The sequence below is a fragment of the Dermacentor albipictus genome, chromosome 8, assembly GCF_038994185.2.
Source record: "Dermacentor albipictus isolate Rhodes 1998 colony chromosome 8, USDA_Dalb.pri_finalv2, whole genome shotgun sequence".
Classification (NCBI taxonomy): Eukaryota; Metazoa; Arthropoda; class Arachnida; order Ixodida; family Ixodidae; genus Dermacentor; species Dermacentor albipictus.
In genome coordinates, this window is record NC_091828.1 from 35016588 (window position 1) to 35029313 (window position 12726).

Below are 12726 nucleotides of genomic sequence, written 5' to 3' on the forward strand. Positions count from 1 at the left end.
CGCGCCAGCGGGCGGTAGCGCCATCTGCTTTGCGCATAGCAAATTATTTCAGCTGCGCCGGCTCGTTCGTGACACTAGGAAAACCTTCTAGCCTCTATAGACGACCGCACGCCAAGTTTCATCCTAGACGCCAGCGCTCGTTTCTCCCCTGGCGGAGCGATTTCATCTCCAGCGGGACGAGACGGTCATTAGAGGAAACGCCAGTTCACGGGATTGGCCAGTCGTTTCAGCGGTTGCGAGAGAGAAAATCTGGGGGCGTTTGCGCCTGAAATTTCTCCCTTTGCCTAGGTACCACGGAGGAGCAGTTTCTTTGCTCGTTCTGTCCCTAGGCGTGCCTGGCGTGGCGGCATTTTGCCATGTGTCGGCTGGCGATCCGTGCGTCGTGTACAAGTTTTCCTCGTGCGTCTCCTTGGGTGTTGCTGGCACAGTGCACTGGCGCGAACGATTGTTGTCGTTTCGTCAGTGGTCTCCCGTGAAGGCGAGTATGATATGGCGTTGCCCTGTCACTACCAGTGTCACACGTATACTTCTGATCGCGATCGGCACCGATCCGGATCGAAATTCTCGACTGTGATTGGGTCTCTCGCTCATTTTGTCCAAAGGAGGCAATCACGACCGCGAAATTCGATCAGGATCGGGCGTGATCGCGATCGGCAGTGAGCCAGAACACAAGATACACACACAGCGCACACTGTCAACAATTTCATTGCGAAAGCATTGCGACCTTTGAAGATTAGAGCATGGCACTAGTCACTTCATAGATATAGCATATATTACATATATAGCAAAATATATAGTATCTCCACAGTTTGCCCTGTGTGTGCGTTTTCGTTCCTTGCTTGTGCCTCTGTCACACTGGTATCTTACCGTCCTCGCGAATTTTTCCATGCGTCGAACGCTTCGAGAGGGCTCAGTTGCGCGTTATTCAATTGCCATCATTTAAACTTTAAAATACTACTAACTTGTAGCGTGCGGTCTTTTTTTTCACGTTTCTGTGTCTTCGTCCGCTTCCGCTGCTGCCTTAGTATGTTAAACGGCAAACTTCTGACTGCTATTGCAGAAGTCTTTGCGTCACAAGTTGGCGGCTGGACGTAATAATATTTATTTTAAGTCCAGCACGCTTAGGCCTCCGCCACTCCAATCTACGGACCATCCTGCTTCCAGCTTTGATCTCCCCACTACCCCTTGGGTGCTCTCAGGTCCTCTCCTGAGGCCTTTGGTTGCATGTGCCCTCCTGGAGCAGTGCTTGTAAAAAATCCAATCTATCGTCGCGACTTAAAAAGCGACCTGCGACTTATACAACACCAGTCAGAACCTTGCCTAGGCGAAGCCGAAGCCTCCCTCCCCCTTCACCCCCCCCCACACACACACACCTAAAGTGCCAATACCAGTGCTTTGTCACCCACATCATTTGAGGTTTCTTTTCACTTTCCTCGACTTTTTCCCTTGAAATTTTACTGAGGCTAATAGCTTACTGCATCCTTGTTGGCGCGGACTTGAACGGCTTTTAATTAATATTTTCGATTATTTCTGCAAAAAAGAATATTAAATTATGCGGTTTTATGTGCCGAAACCACGATCTCATTGTGAGGCACCCTATAGTGGGGGACTCCGGAAACTTGGACCACGGGGGGCTCTTTAACAGGTACCTAAATCTAAGTACATTGGTGTTTTCACATTTCGCCCCCATCGAAATGCGGCCGTCGTGGCCGCGATTAGATGTGGCAATCTCGAGCTTAGCAGCCCAACACCATAGCCACAAAGCAACCACGGCGGGTCACTTTATTTCTTCAAATCCTGACAATAGGGGGACACGCCCATCAGAAGCACTCGCGGTGGCTGCCTTATCCATACTTTCTCACTTCAACATTATTTTAAAGTTCCACTGTAAACACCATGCACATATGCAATATATTTAAATATACACACAGGACAAAGTTTATAATATTTTTGAAAGAGATGGAGGCAGCCAATTAAGAATTATTTCTAACGGTATGGATAGCCTATGTCTAGAGAATGAATATGTTGTTGTAAGCTCACGATGCTTCAAATTGTTTTGCGTGCTTTTTTGATCATTAACGAAACCTATAAACTTCACTGACCCCGTCAGCAGACTCTTTTATCCACGGCGTATGAAATGCATGTGAATGTTGTGTGTCTCGGTGTTGCTTCTCTTTACAGTAAGCAATGTCAACGACTCAAGAAAAAAAGAACATTTCTAATAACTTACAACATTTATTACGTATGGGAACATTGTCACTTACATGCAAACGTAAATATATACAGAGTGTCCCAATTAATTATAATGCACCAAGATTTAAAAAGAGAGCAATGCGTTACTCGAAGAAAACCTAGCGCATATTGTTTGCAGTACATTGCAGTAGCTGCCAGTAATTTTTTCGTTCCAGATTTAATTTGGTCATTTAATTAGTTATCTAAGCCGACATGTACTATCCTAATTATCAAATGATAAATGAGGCATCTAAAGGCACAGCCAAGGGACACCTAACTGCGATATTTTCAGCGACGTACTAATTGTGTACTAATTTTTTATGATAGATAAATAAACCCTGTGAAATATGGAGAATACTACATGACTGTGCTCCCACTCGCATCATAAAGCAGCGCCCTCGAACATGCTCCCTCTGAGTAATCCAGGACGAAATAAAGGAAATAAAGAAAAACATTGTGATCGACCTAATGCCTTATCTGCCGCATCCCTGCCGAAGTAACACGTCTCGTTTGGTGTTACCTGGAAAATAGTTGTGATAGCTGTTGTTTTAGCGTAGATAAAGTGCACGAATGTTTTTTTTTTTTTGCTACAGAACCTGTCACCACAAAAGTGAATTGACGTCAGTGCAAAGATTTAAAGGTACGTTTTGTTCCATCCCATTTGCCATGTGTTTCTCTAATGAGCACCTGGTAAGCATGATCCTCGCCTTGGCATCTGCAAATGGCAACAAGAGGAAGACTACAAATATGTATATCACTAATGGAAGTGTGGCGGTAGACCAAATACATCGACTATCATCAGAAATTGTGAAAACCTGAGACAAACCGGCAGCTTCAACAAACCAGCGGAGGACTCCATGTTTGAGTCCTAGCCTACGCAGGGATGTTCTAGCATTTATGGCCTCAAATCCTCATGCTAGCATGCAGAACGTGGCCGCCCAGGTACCAATTCCCAAGTCAGTTTGGAGAATTCTAAATGACAGCCTTTCACCCGTCCCACCTTAACCAGCAACAATGCTTGGAAGATAGGGACCCGTAGAATCGTTTAAATTTCTCGCAAAAGCCCATGAGTCATCATACCTTTTGAGCAACATCATGTGCACAGATGAAGCCAATTTTCGCCGAAACGCCTAGGTACATTTGCATAATGCGCACTAGTGGAGGGACTCCAATCCACGCTGTGTGAAGTGCAATAGGCACCAGTACCAGTAGTTGCCCAAATTGTGATTCAGAATTTATGCTGGTGCTATAATCGGTCCCACCTTCTTCGATCACATACTCACTGGACAGTGTTACATCAACAAAATCCTTGAAAGAGTGGTGGATGAGTTTCTCTGTGAAGTCCCGCTGTCACCTCTTCCGCTTCTGTGGTATCAGCAAGATAGGGCACCTGCACACAGCAGCAGCCAAGCACAAAACTGGCTGGATGCGACTTTCAATGTGCAATAGATTGGAACGCACAGGCCTGTGAATTGGCCCGCTAGGTCATGTGACCTCTCTCCACTCGATTTCTTTCTTTGGGGTTATTTATGTGAATGATCTTGCTTACGTAATTGAGACAGAGTCAGATTAGTTCAAGGCAAGGATAACGGATGTCTGCCGTAGAACTCCGGCGTCGGTCATCAAGAAAGCCACTAAAGATGTTTCATATTTAAAACAGCACCAAAAAACACGGACAAGGAAGGACACAGAACGAGCACTGACTGCCGACAACACCTTTATTGAAGCTTGCACAAATATATACAATTCGCAATGGGCATAAAGAGAGTAAAAGAAGAAAGGGAAGGCGAGTCATCGTCATTCAACTCCTGCTGTGCATGCGTCAATAACATTAAACTTGAGCAAGGTTAGTGACATGTTAGTCGCACATTCAGCTACACAAACTATAAACAAAAATACTAGTGACCTATTTCACTAAGTGTCCCTTAATTCATAGAATAAGGGTTCTCTCTACTTTAACATGTCCAGCCAGCTCAATTGTTGGCGGCGGTGTGGTGTACAATCTTTACAACGATGTGACCGGTATTACGAACGATTTTGGAGGTCCCAGGCACTTTCTTATGTCTTTGACTGTACATGTCAATGCCCATCTATCTGTCACCCTGAAGGTCCAAGCCAAGTAGGTCCACTTGCTAAGTTTCTGTTACTGAGTAAGATGCATGCTAATCCCATTTTTTTAAAGACTTGCATGCCAAAGAACCAGCAATAAGTGCAACATTTTTTCTCAAAGTATAGATCAGAAGACACTTCTTGAAGCAAACCAGCTTGGTGCCTTTGTGCAAATGCTGCTTAGTCACTAAAAGTCGTACCATAACATGTTTGAGGAAAATCGATTAGAACATTGATGCTTTAATGCAGTGCTGCTGTCGTGCTTAACACTGCACTGTAAGTCAATTAGAACGCAGTATTTTTTCATTCCAGTTACAGTGGAATCTTGCTAATCCCAGTGGTTCTGAGGCACCACAATGCATTATTGCTGTAAACATTTTGCAAAGCCTTTGCCAGTAGGCAGTGAGCTGTCATGCTCATTTCAATATGCCTTTGTCTTCTTCACAACCTTGTGTTATACTGTGAGATGTGGATCCTTCAAATATTTCAGGAACTTGCATGGCTTGTGTACAGGATACAACATTTCCTGGGAGTGTTCTCAGCCTAGGTTGTGAAAGACTGCTTTAAACTCATGGGGACAACTGAGAGTGACAAGAGGCATTATTTTGTTGAGGTAAGCAATCCTTAAGCTAAACCAAGAGGTAGTATGCATGATTGGAACTGAACTTTCATATTGAGTGAGCAATCCTCTAGCAGCACTGGCACGATGCTTAGATCTCTGTGCTTCGTGCAGTTCTTTTTCTTTGCCTTGTTGTTGCCACAGTTTCACTTCCCTGCATTCGTGTCATTGACTCTTGCTAAGCTTGTGCAATTTTTCCTCCATGCAAGCATGGACTGATTTATCTTCTGTTTGGGAAACAGTCATAGTTTGTCCAGTGACCCACTGGGCTATGTGAATAATGTACATAATGATACCACTTCAGACTTTTAAATCATCATGATGTCGATGGCACTGTCTACAAAACTATCACCACTGGATTGCTCCTCTTCAGCGGGCAAGACAGCAGCAGCACCAATAGGTGTGGTACCATGATAATGCTTACTGCATATGTTCTGACCATCCCTTCATTGCTTCATAGCTTCATTGCCCACATAGTCGGTGCCTTAATTTTATTCCTACTTGTTGCCCAGGTGGTGTCCCAATCCTGTAACCCTCTGGTGAGTGGGGATATTGAGATGAACCATCGCCCTATTAGACCAACAGGATAAAAATTGTAATCTTGGTCCCCCACTTGATTTATGGCTAATGTCATGACTATTGTAGGGTTGATAGCTCAGATATGTTGAAATAATTTTTGCTCTTCAAAATGAGAAAACACATGACATTGCTGAACTGTGGCTGTTCGTCAACTCTTGATATTAAACAATAAAAAATCTTCTTACCGCCCTCAAATAGTTTGTGCGCAGTTTACAAGCTGGAACATACATTCAACAAACTTTCTCCTCAAAACTTAATAACCGCTTCTCAGAATTACAATATTGGAAATTGTTCATGGCAGAACAGCTCTTTTTGCATCATTTTGTGGAGTCTTGATAACAACAATTCCTTGCTATTGAAAGTTGTAACATTCTTTTCATTAACATTGAAGTTCAAATGCTTTCAAGTCCTCTTAAATAAAAAAAAATAGGAGGCTTGGGACATATTGTGATATAGGGCCTATACAGGCATTTTTTAAACTGCTGGAATAACAAGTTAACATTCACGAATGCTTGTACTGAGAAAAAGGTACTGAGTTCGATTTATCTAAGCAGTGGTTCATACACACCTCTAACACCACCCCAGGAGGAGCCAGACACTGCCAAACTTTTTCCAATATACCCCCCCCCCCCCACTTTCTCCCGCACGCAAGAGGTATTCGCCAAATGCCAGTTAGGTCGGAAGAGACAAAATAGAAAGGTCTCTTTTTGCACCTCTTGTTCATCGAGCAATGTTTAAGAAAAAATGAGGACATACAAGGCACTGTTTCCAACTAAATTTTTTATCCAAGAAAACCAATATACAGTAAACTACCACTTGAACGTCACTTGAACAAATTAGTCAGCTGTACGAAGTTTTTTATATCCCCCATCGAAACGCCGTTCAACCCAATGCAAATGCCTTTCAGTTTTACAAAATTCAGTACAGTGGCATTTCACTTCTGTGAACATATTCTGCTACATCATCATCATCATCATCATCATTTTTATTTTCACCACTGGATACAAGGTGAAAAAGGGAGAGCTGGGATAAAACCGAATTCTCTTCGGCTTGACAAAGTTCCGGTCTCCCAGACAGGCACGGAAGCGGCTGGTGTAGGAATACAATTACGGATAAAGTGTGGATATAAGTATGGACAGCTGGGCTAGTTGGTTATGATTAGCATTGTGAAACATAGTTCCAGCGCACATTTTGAACAAGGACGAGGCGAGAAAGACAACACAAACGCCGTTTTTTTTTTTCAGGCAAGTCACACTCACCGATGCAGGTAACTTGCTTTGGAGCAACATGCTGTCGCACTTGCGCTTTCTTCAACGCACACAGATTTCTAAGACACATGCTCCACAAAAACTCGGAAGTCCTTGTAGCCTCACTGTTCAGCGTTCGAAAAAGTGGGTCACCATTCTTTCCAGGCACTAACGAAGCGGAGTAGGTGCGCAGGCAGTTCTGCAGGTGTCTGATCTGTCGCCACAGCTCGGAGCGCATAATCTTCATTATCCTTCTTGAATGTCGGGCAGACGGGAAGCACAGTGCAAACAGGGCATGAACACCAGGTAGGACAAGACGGTGGTCCAGAGCGAACGTGAGCTCTCTTGCACGGCATGTGGTCACTGCTAATAGGTTGACAAGGGTCGAGGAAGGGTTTGCACATAAAGGAGGAGGGGGGAAAGGGCCCAATGTACTAGAAAGTATATCGCTAAGTATGGACAGCTGGGCTAGTTGGTTATGATTAGCATTGTGAAACATAGTTCCAGCGCACATTTTGAACAAGGACGAGGCGAGAAAGACAACACAAACGCCGTTTGTGTTGTCTTTCTCGCCTCGTCCTTGTTCAAAATGTGCGCTGGAACTATGTTTCACAATGTAGATATAAGAGTTTTTAAGCGCAAATACATATAGAAATTTTCATGTTATTACATGGAAACTAGTTGTAATACAGTTGTGTCAAATGACTCCCAGTATACAATTATGATCTGTTATCTTGCATATTATTATTTAACACAGGCTCAGTTGCATATATCATAGTGGACTTGGAAGCACCAAACGAGCGCGGATGCTGATCAAATTTTTTCTGATCGCAGAGATCGTGCTGTCGAGGACCAGATTCGTCGACGCAGGGTCTGAGCATGCACTGCATCAGGCCTATCTACTGGTACCTCTGGCTGTCTGCCCTGCTGGCTTCATCGAACGAAACAAGTCGCAGGAAGCTGTACCACGTGCACTGCACTGGGACCACCTGACCAGCACGGTGACGTCGACGGAGACACCATGGCACCCGGATAAAAGCAGCAGCCTTTTCGACGTTACCTTCAGTGGACTTGGAAGCACTGAACGAGTACGGATGCTGATCAAATTTTTTCTGATCGCACAGGTTAGTGACCAGCATTTAGTCTCTTCAACTAAAGACAATGACATAACGTTAACGGTGCTCCCAAGTCCACAATGCTGTGTTGCTATTTTGCGGGATTGTTTTAATGTTGTCCGCTTAATGTTACTAATATTCGGAGACGTTGAACAAAATCCAGGCCCTGACTCTGATTCAGATGAATGTTCGCAACGGGAACGAATGAAACGCATTCTAAGAGAACAAAAGGAAACGAACAAAACACTGAAACAACTGTCTTTAAATATCAAGCATGTGGAGACAATAGTTGCAGATTTGCAAGAAAGAATGACAGTTATTGAGAATGAAAGGGGATTATGGAAAGAATGCGAAGACAAGATAGTACACTGCGAGGAATCTTGTAAATCTACCATGACGCAAGTAGAATTTCTGGCATCGAAGGTCGATGATCTAGAAAATAGAAGTAGGCGGAATAACCTAGTAATTTATGGATTAAGAGAGAGCTCTGCTGAAGATGTTAAAACACTTGAAGAAGAAGTGCGAGATGGTATATTTAGGAAGATCCTAGGAATAGAAGTTAACTCAATAGAACGAGTTCACAGAATCGGTACAAAGCAAAGCCAAAGGACACGCCCCGTTATTATCAGGCTATTCAACTTCGCTGAGAAAAACAAAATATTATCAAGCTGCTTCAAGCTGAAAAACACCCAGATTTCAATATCCGAAGATTTCTCAAAGAAAGTACGCGACACACTTGCTAAATTATGGCGTTCTGCAGTAAGTGACAAGGCGAAAGGGGCAAAGGTATCTCTGGCATTTGATAAACTAAAAATAAATGGCAAAACCTTCATATGGAATGAGTGTGAGGACAGAAGAAGTGAACTATCTAAACCGATAACTTCTGCACACGCTGGCTCAGCAGCTCGCGATTGCACGTGACAAAATGCGCGCAGTGTAGTCAGTAAGTTCAGCCTACTTGAAAGCATAGTTGCAGCCCATCAACCACACGTTATAGTCATCACGGAAACCTGGCTTCACGAAAGCGTCCAGGATTCCGAAGTGTTTCCACCTTATCGGCTCATACGGAAAGACAGAGAATCGCGGGGGGGGGGTGTGTTGCTGTCGCAATTAAATCTAACATAAAATTCACAGTTTTAAAAAGCATACCTGACCATGAAAGCGTATGGTGTAAACTTACATTTAATGGAAAAAGAATATTTCTGGGTGGCCTATATCGACCTCCGAATGCGCCCCCTGTATACCTAGACGTTATGCACACTTACATTGCACAACACACTAATTCACATTCCAATATTATCATCACAGGTGATTTCAATTTACCAGGAATCAATTGGTCTAATCTTTCGCACAACAGCTGTGACGCAAAAAGTGCTGAATCTCTGTTGTTCATGTCATTTACCTTTTCTCTAGACCAGTTAGTTTCCGAACCGACTAGAATAGCTGGTCGGTCATGTTCTGTGCTTGATCTGATGTTCGTAAGCAGTCTATTTCAAAATAGCACATTAAACGTTGAAAATAGCATTTCGGACCATAAAATGATTGTATTCTCCTGTCCAATTTTAGGAAACCGTGAACGCGTTAAGCCATCGATTGCTGTTATCAGGGATTACTCAAGAGCGGATGACAATGCTATCTCAGAATATTTAAACGCCTGCTTTCTGCAGTTTTCATTACTTCATGATGTAAATTAATTATGGTTACGTTTTAAGCGTATTGTGCACTTTTGTGAAGAAAACTACATTCCCTCCAGAAATAAACGAGTGAACAGAGAACATCCTTGCGTATCGCGTGAAATAATACATTTAAAACGAAAAATTAAAAGGAAGCGCAGAAAGAAAACCACACGTGACCTTCAAGATCTCGTACGCTTATTACAATATAAGATCCATATGGCCAAGGAGCATTTTTTCACTGTTACTCTGCCTTCTTACCTGACGAATAAACCACAAAAATTCTGGCGCTACCTATCGAGGGAGCGGCACACCGTATCGCAGATTAATGTTTCGAACGGGACAGTTCTTCAGCCTGACGTCATAGCAAGCAAATTTTATGCATTTTTTCAATCTGTATTTAACAGAACTACCTTTAACTGTCCCTCTCCACAGTATCAGTTCGAGAATCCAATGCCTGAAATAGATATCGACCAACAAGGAATTTTTCGACTCTTACAAAATCTGGATGTAAAGAAACCCTGTGGCCGTGATCTTATATCAAATGCATTTTTGCAAAAACATGCAGTTTGGACGTCAAAATACTTACACGTAATTTACAGGCGATCTTTGGAAACTTCAGTGATACCTGATGACTGGCGAAGGGCCAAAGTAATACCTGTGCACAAATCTGGCTCTAAACTCGACGTAACTATAGACCTGTTTCATTAACATGTACATCCAGTAAATTGTTCGTACATATTATTTATAAGGCCATAATATTGCACTTAATATTTTTAGAGTAAGAGTGACGATTATTCGCTCAAAGAACAGTTTACACCCTTTCGAGTGCCCCTTCTGCCACACAACGATAATCGTCATCTGCCTTGATGCGTTTTTTTATTTAACGCTGCGAGCCCGGTAACGAACGGCACGCGCGTTATCAGCATGATAGCATTGCCTGTTACTTTCCTGTCGGGAATGCTATGTCATTCTGATAACGCGCATGCCGTTCGTTACTGAAAAGTACCAGGCTTGCCGCGTTAAAGAAAGGAAATGTGGGCAAGCAGATGACAATTATCGTTGTATGGCAAAAGGGTGTAATTATGCTTAAGAGTGTATGCTAGCCACCATACCCTTAGTATAAACATATCTTCTCTGTAAAAAAAAAAAAGTAACACAGCGATTTTCGTCTGGCGACAACAACAACAAAAAAAGGTCGCTTCCAAAGATTGTGCGCAGCTATTAGCGGCGAGAATTAGGAGTGGCGCCCTCTCGCGAGTGACGTCACGGCCAGGACGCCGCTCGCTCTGGCTCGCTCGGTTGCCGCGCGCGCTCGTTCCCTTCGTTTATGCTTGGGGTATGGGTGGCTCGAGCCATACGTATTGAAGAATACATCGGCTTCTTTCAGCTGCCATACCTTAACCACAGTTTCTTCTTCAAAAGCGTGTGAGTCGAGAAACTTTGCGGCTTGGATATCGCAAGCTAAGCAGCGTTAAAGGGGTCTACTAGGTTTTGCAATGCATATATGCGCCGTGTCTATCGGTAAATTTTGACAAAAAAAGAATATCTGCAAATTCAACGCGCGAAGTTGTGTGTGATGCTTCGCTAAACACTTAACATTCCTTTAGTATTTAGCTATGAGAGGCATTGCATTTTACGTGGAAGAAAAATTTGGTAATTGGCGTCAACATGTTATCCGATGTTAGAAAGACACTGCCCAGCGAAGCTGTCATCATGATTCCTATTACTCTGGTGTGTTGTTCTATTCAAATATGCCCATTCATTAATGCGTAAAAAAATAGTTAGGCGCGTATTTCTTATGAAAAAGTTTGCTGCTACTTTCATCCCCCTCTGAAACAGGCCTCCAAAAAACAAATTGCTCATGGCTGCTAACACGACGGCGCGTCATGTAGAGTATTTACATAGTTAATTCACAAACACCATAGTAGCAATCACCTGAGAGAAAAGTTTCATTGTTAAGATCGAGAGCCACTCAATTGAAAGTGATGAAACGTTTCATAGTGGCCCTCAGTAGCCTTTATCGACAATATGGCACACCCCTGATCACGTAACGGTAGCAATCGACTGTCCGTATAGCGAGGCACGCTATGATCGCGAAACCCATCAGTTCACTACAACTTCGAATTAAAACCATAAAGCATTTTTTTACAGCGCCAACTGGAATGGCTAAAGTATTCTCGAGCTACTACACCGCAGCTTAGATTGCCTACAAAAGGAAAATTCAAGCACCTTTTGTCTCACCATGTCTCGATCCAGCGTTATTTAATTATACAAACGGATAACAATTCGCTTCGTCGGTACATAAAAGAGAACCTTGCAGGCTAAATTAAGTTTGCTCCAATCCAATCGCAAACATTCATAAAGAAAGCACCGCAAGCCTTGCATATACTTTCACTTGATTTCTGACCCTCCACCGGGGGAATTTCGATATCTTGAATATGTCCCATACTACTAGTCATTGACGCTTCGACTTCTTTCTAGCTGCAGCTATGCGGTCCAGCAGGCATGCTTCACTAAAAAAATTGGGCCGAGTAGCCTGTGTCAGTTCGCCAAACAGATTCGTCATGTATATTCCTCAAGCAACAAGCACCAGTAAATTTCTCAAATGAGTTTGATTTGATTTGATTTATTAATTTCCATTTACACACACACATGTACAGAGGAGTGGTAAATGGAGGTGGATGAGGGAAAAAAGCCGCACAGACGCGGCTTGAGGTAACCTCACCCCCTTAGGTACAATATGGCTGGATGGGGTAACACATCAAGCGCCATATAAATTACATTTATATAGTCGCCATAAAACATTGCAGTTATACAATATATGAAAGAACAGTGAAATATTTCCACAATAACAATGCAAAACACACTGCGGCATTGAAATAAATAAATGATATACACTAGGTACCATAAACAAAAGAAGAGGAACATAACAAACATTATTAATCATTAACAAACATGCTCTAAAGAGGTGAGTTGAACGTGTAGCACGGAAAAGGGAATATATATTGGTACATTCCTATTTGTACTATGTAAATAGCTGTAAGCCTTCATTAACTTTACTTCAAGTTTCCGCCGCTTATAAAAAATTAACACGTGAAGAACCGCCTAGTGTTGACAAGCAGGTAAAGAAGCAAGTGAGGCGTGTAGAA

At 42.9% G+C, this 12726-nt stretch overlaps 1 protein-coding gene across 11 annotated transcripts in view; it reads left to right on the forward strand.

Annotated features, from left to right (window-relative positions):
- Window positions 1-241: 241 nt before the first annotated feature.
- Window positions 242-12726, forward strand: part of LOC139046684 (uncharacterized) — a 42302-nt gene continuing 29817 nt past the window's right edge. For 6 of the 11 annotated variants that reach the window (XR_011507878.1, XR_011507877.1, XM_070523259.1 and 3 more), the window contains exons 1-5: window positions 242-478; window positions 2826-2872; window positions 4832-4954; window positions 5265-5360; window positions 7621-7910. Coding sequence is in view for 7 of the 11 variants with exons in the window: in XM_070523259.1 (XP_070379360.1) it covers window positions 5279-5360; window positions 7621-7910 (372 nt within the window). In the remaining 4 variants the exon portion in view is untranslated. The remainder of the gene's footprint in view (window positions 479-2825; window positions 2873-4831; window positions 4955-5264; window positions 5361-7620; window positions 7911-12726) is intronic. The other 5 variants (XM_070523256.1, XR_011507880.1, XR_011507879.1 and 2 more) reach the window with 5 other exon arrangements.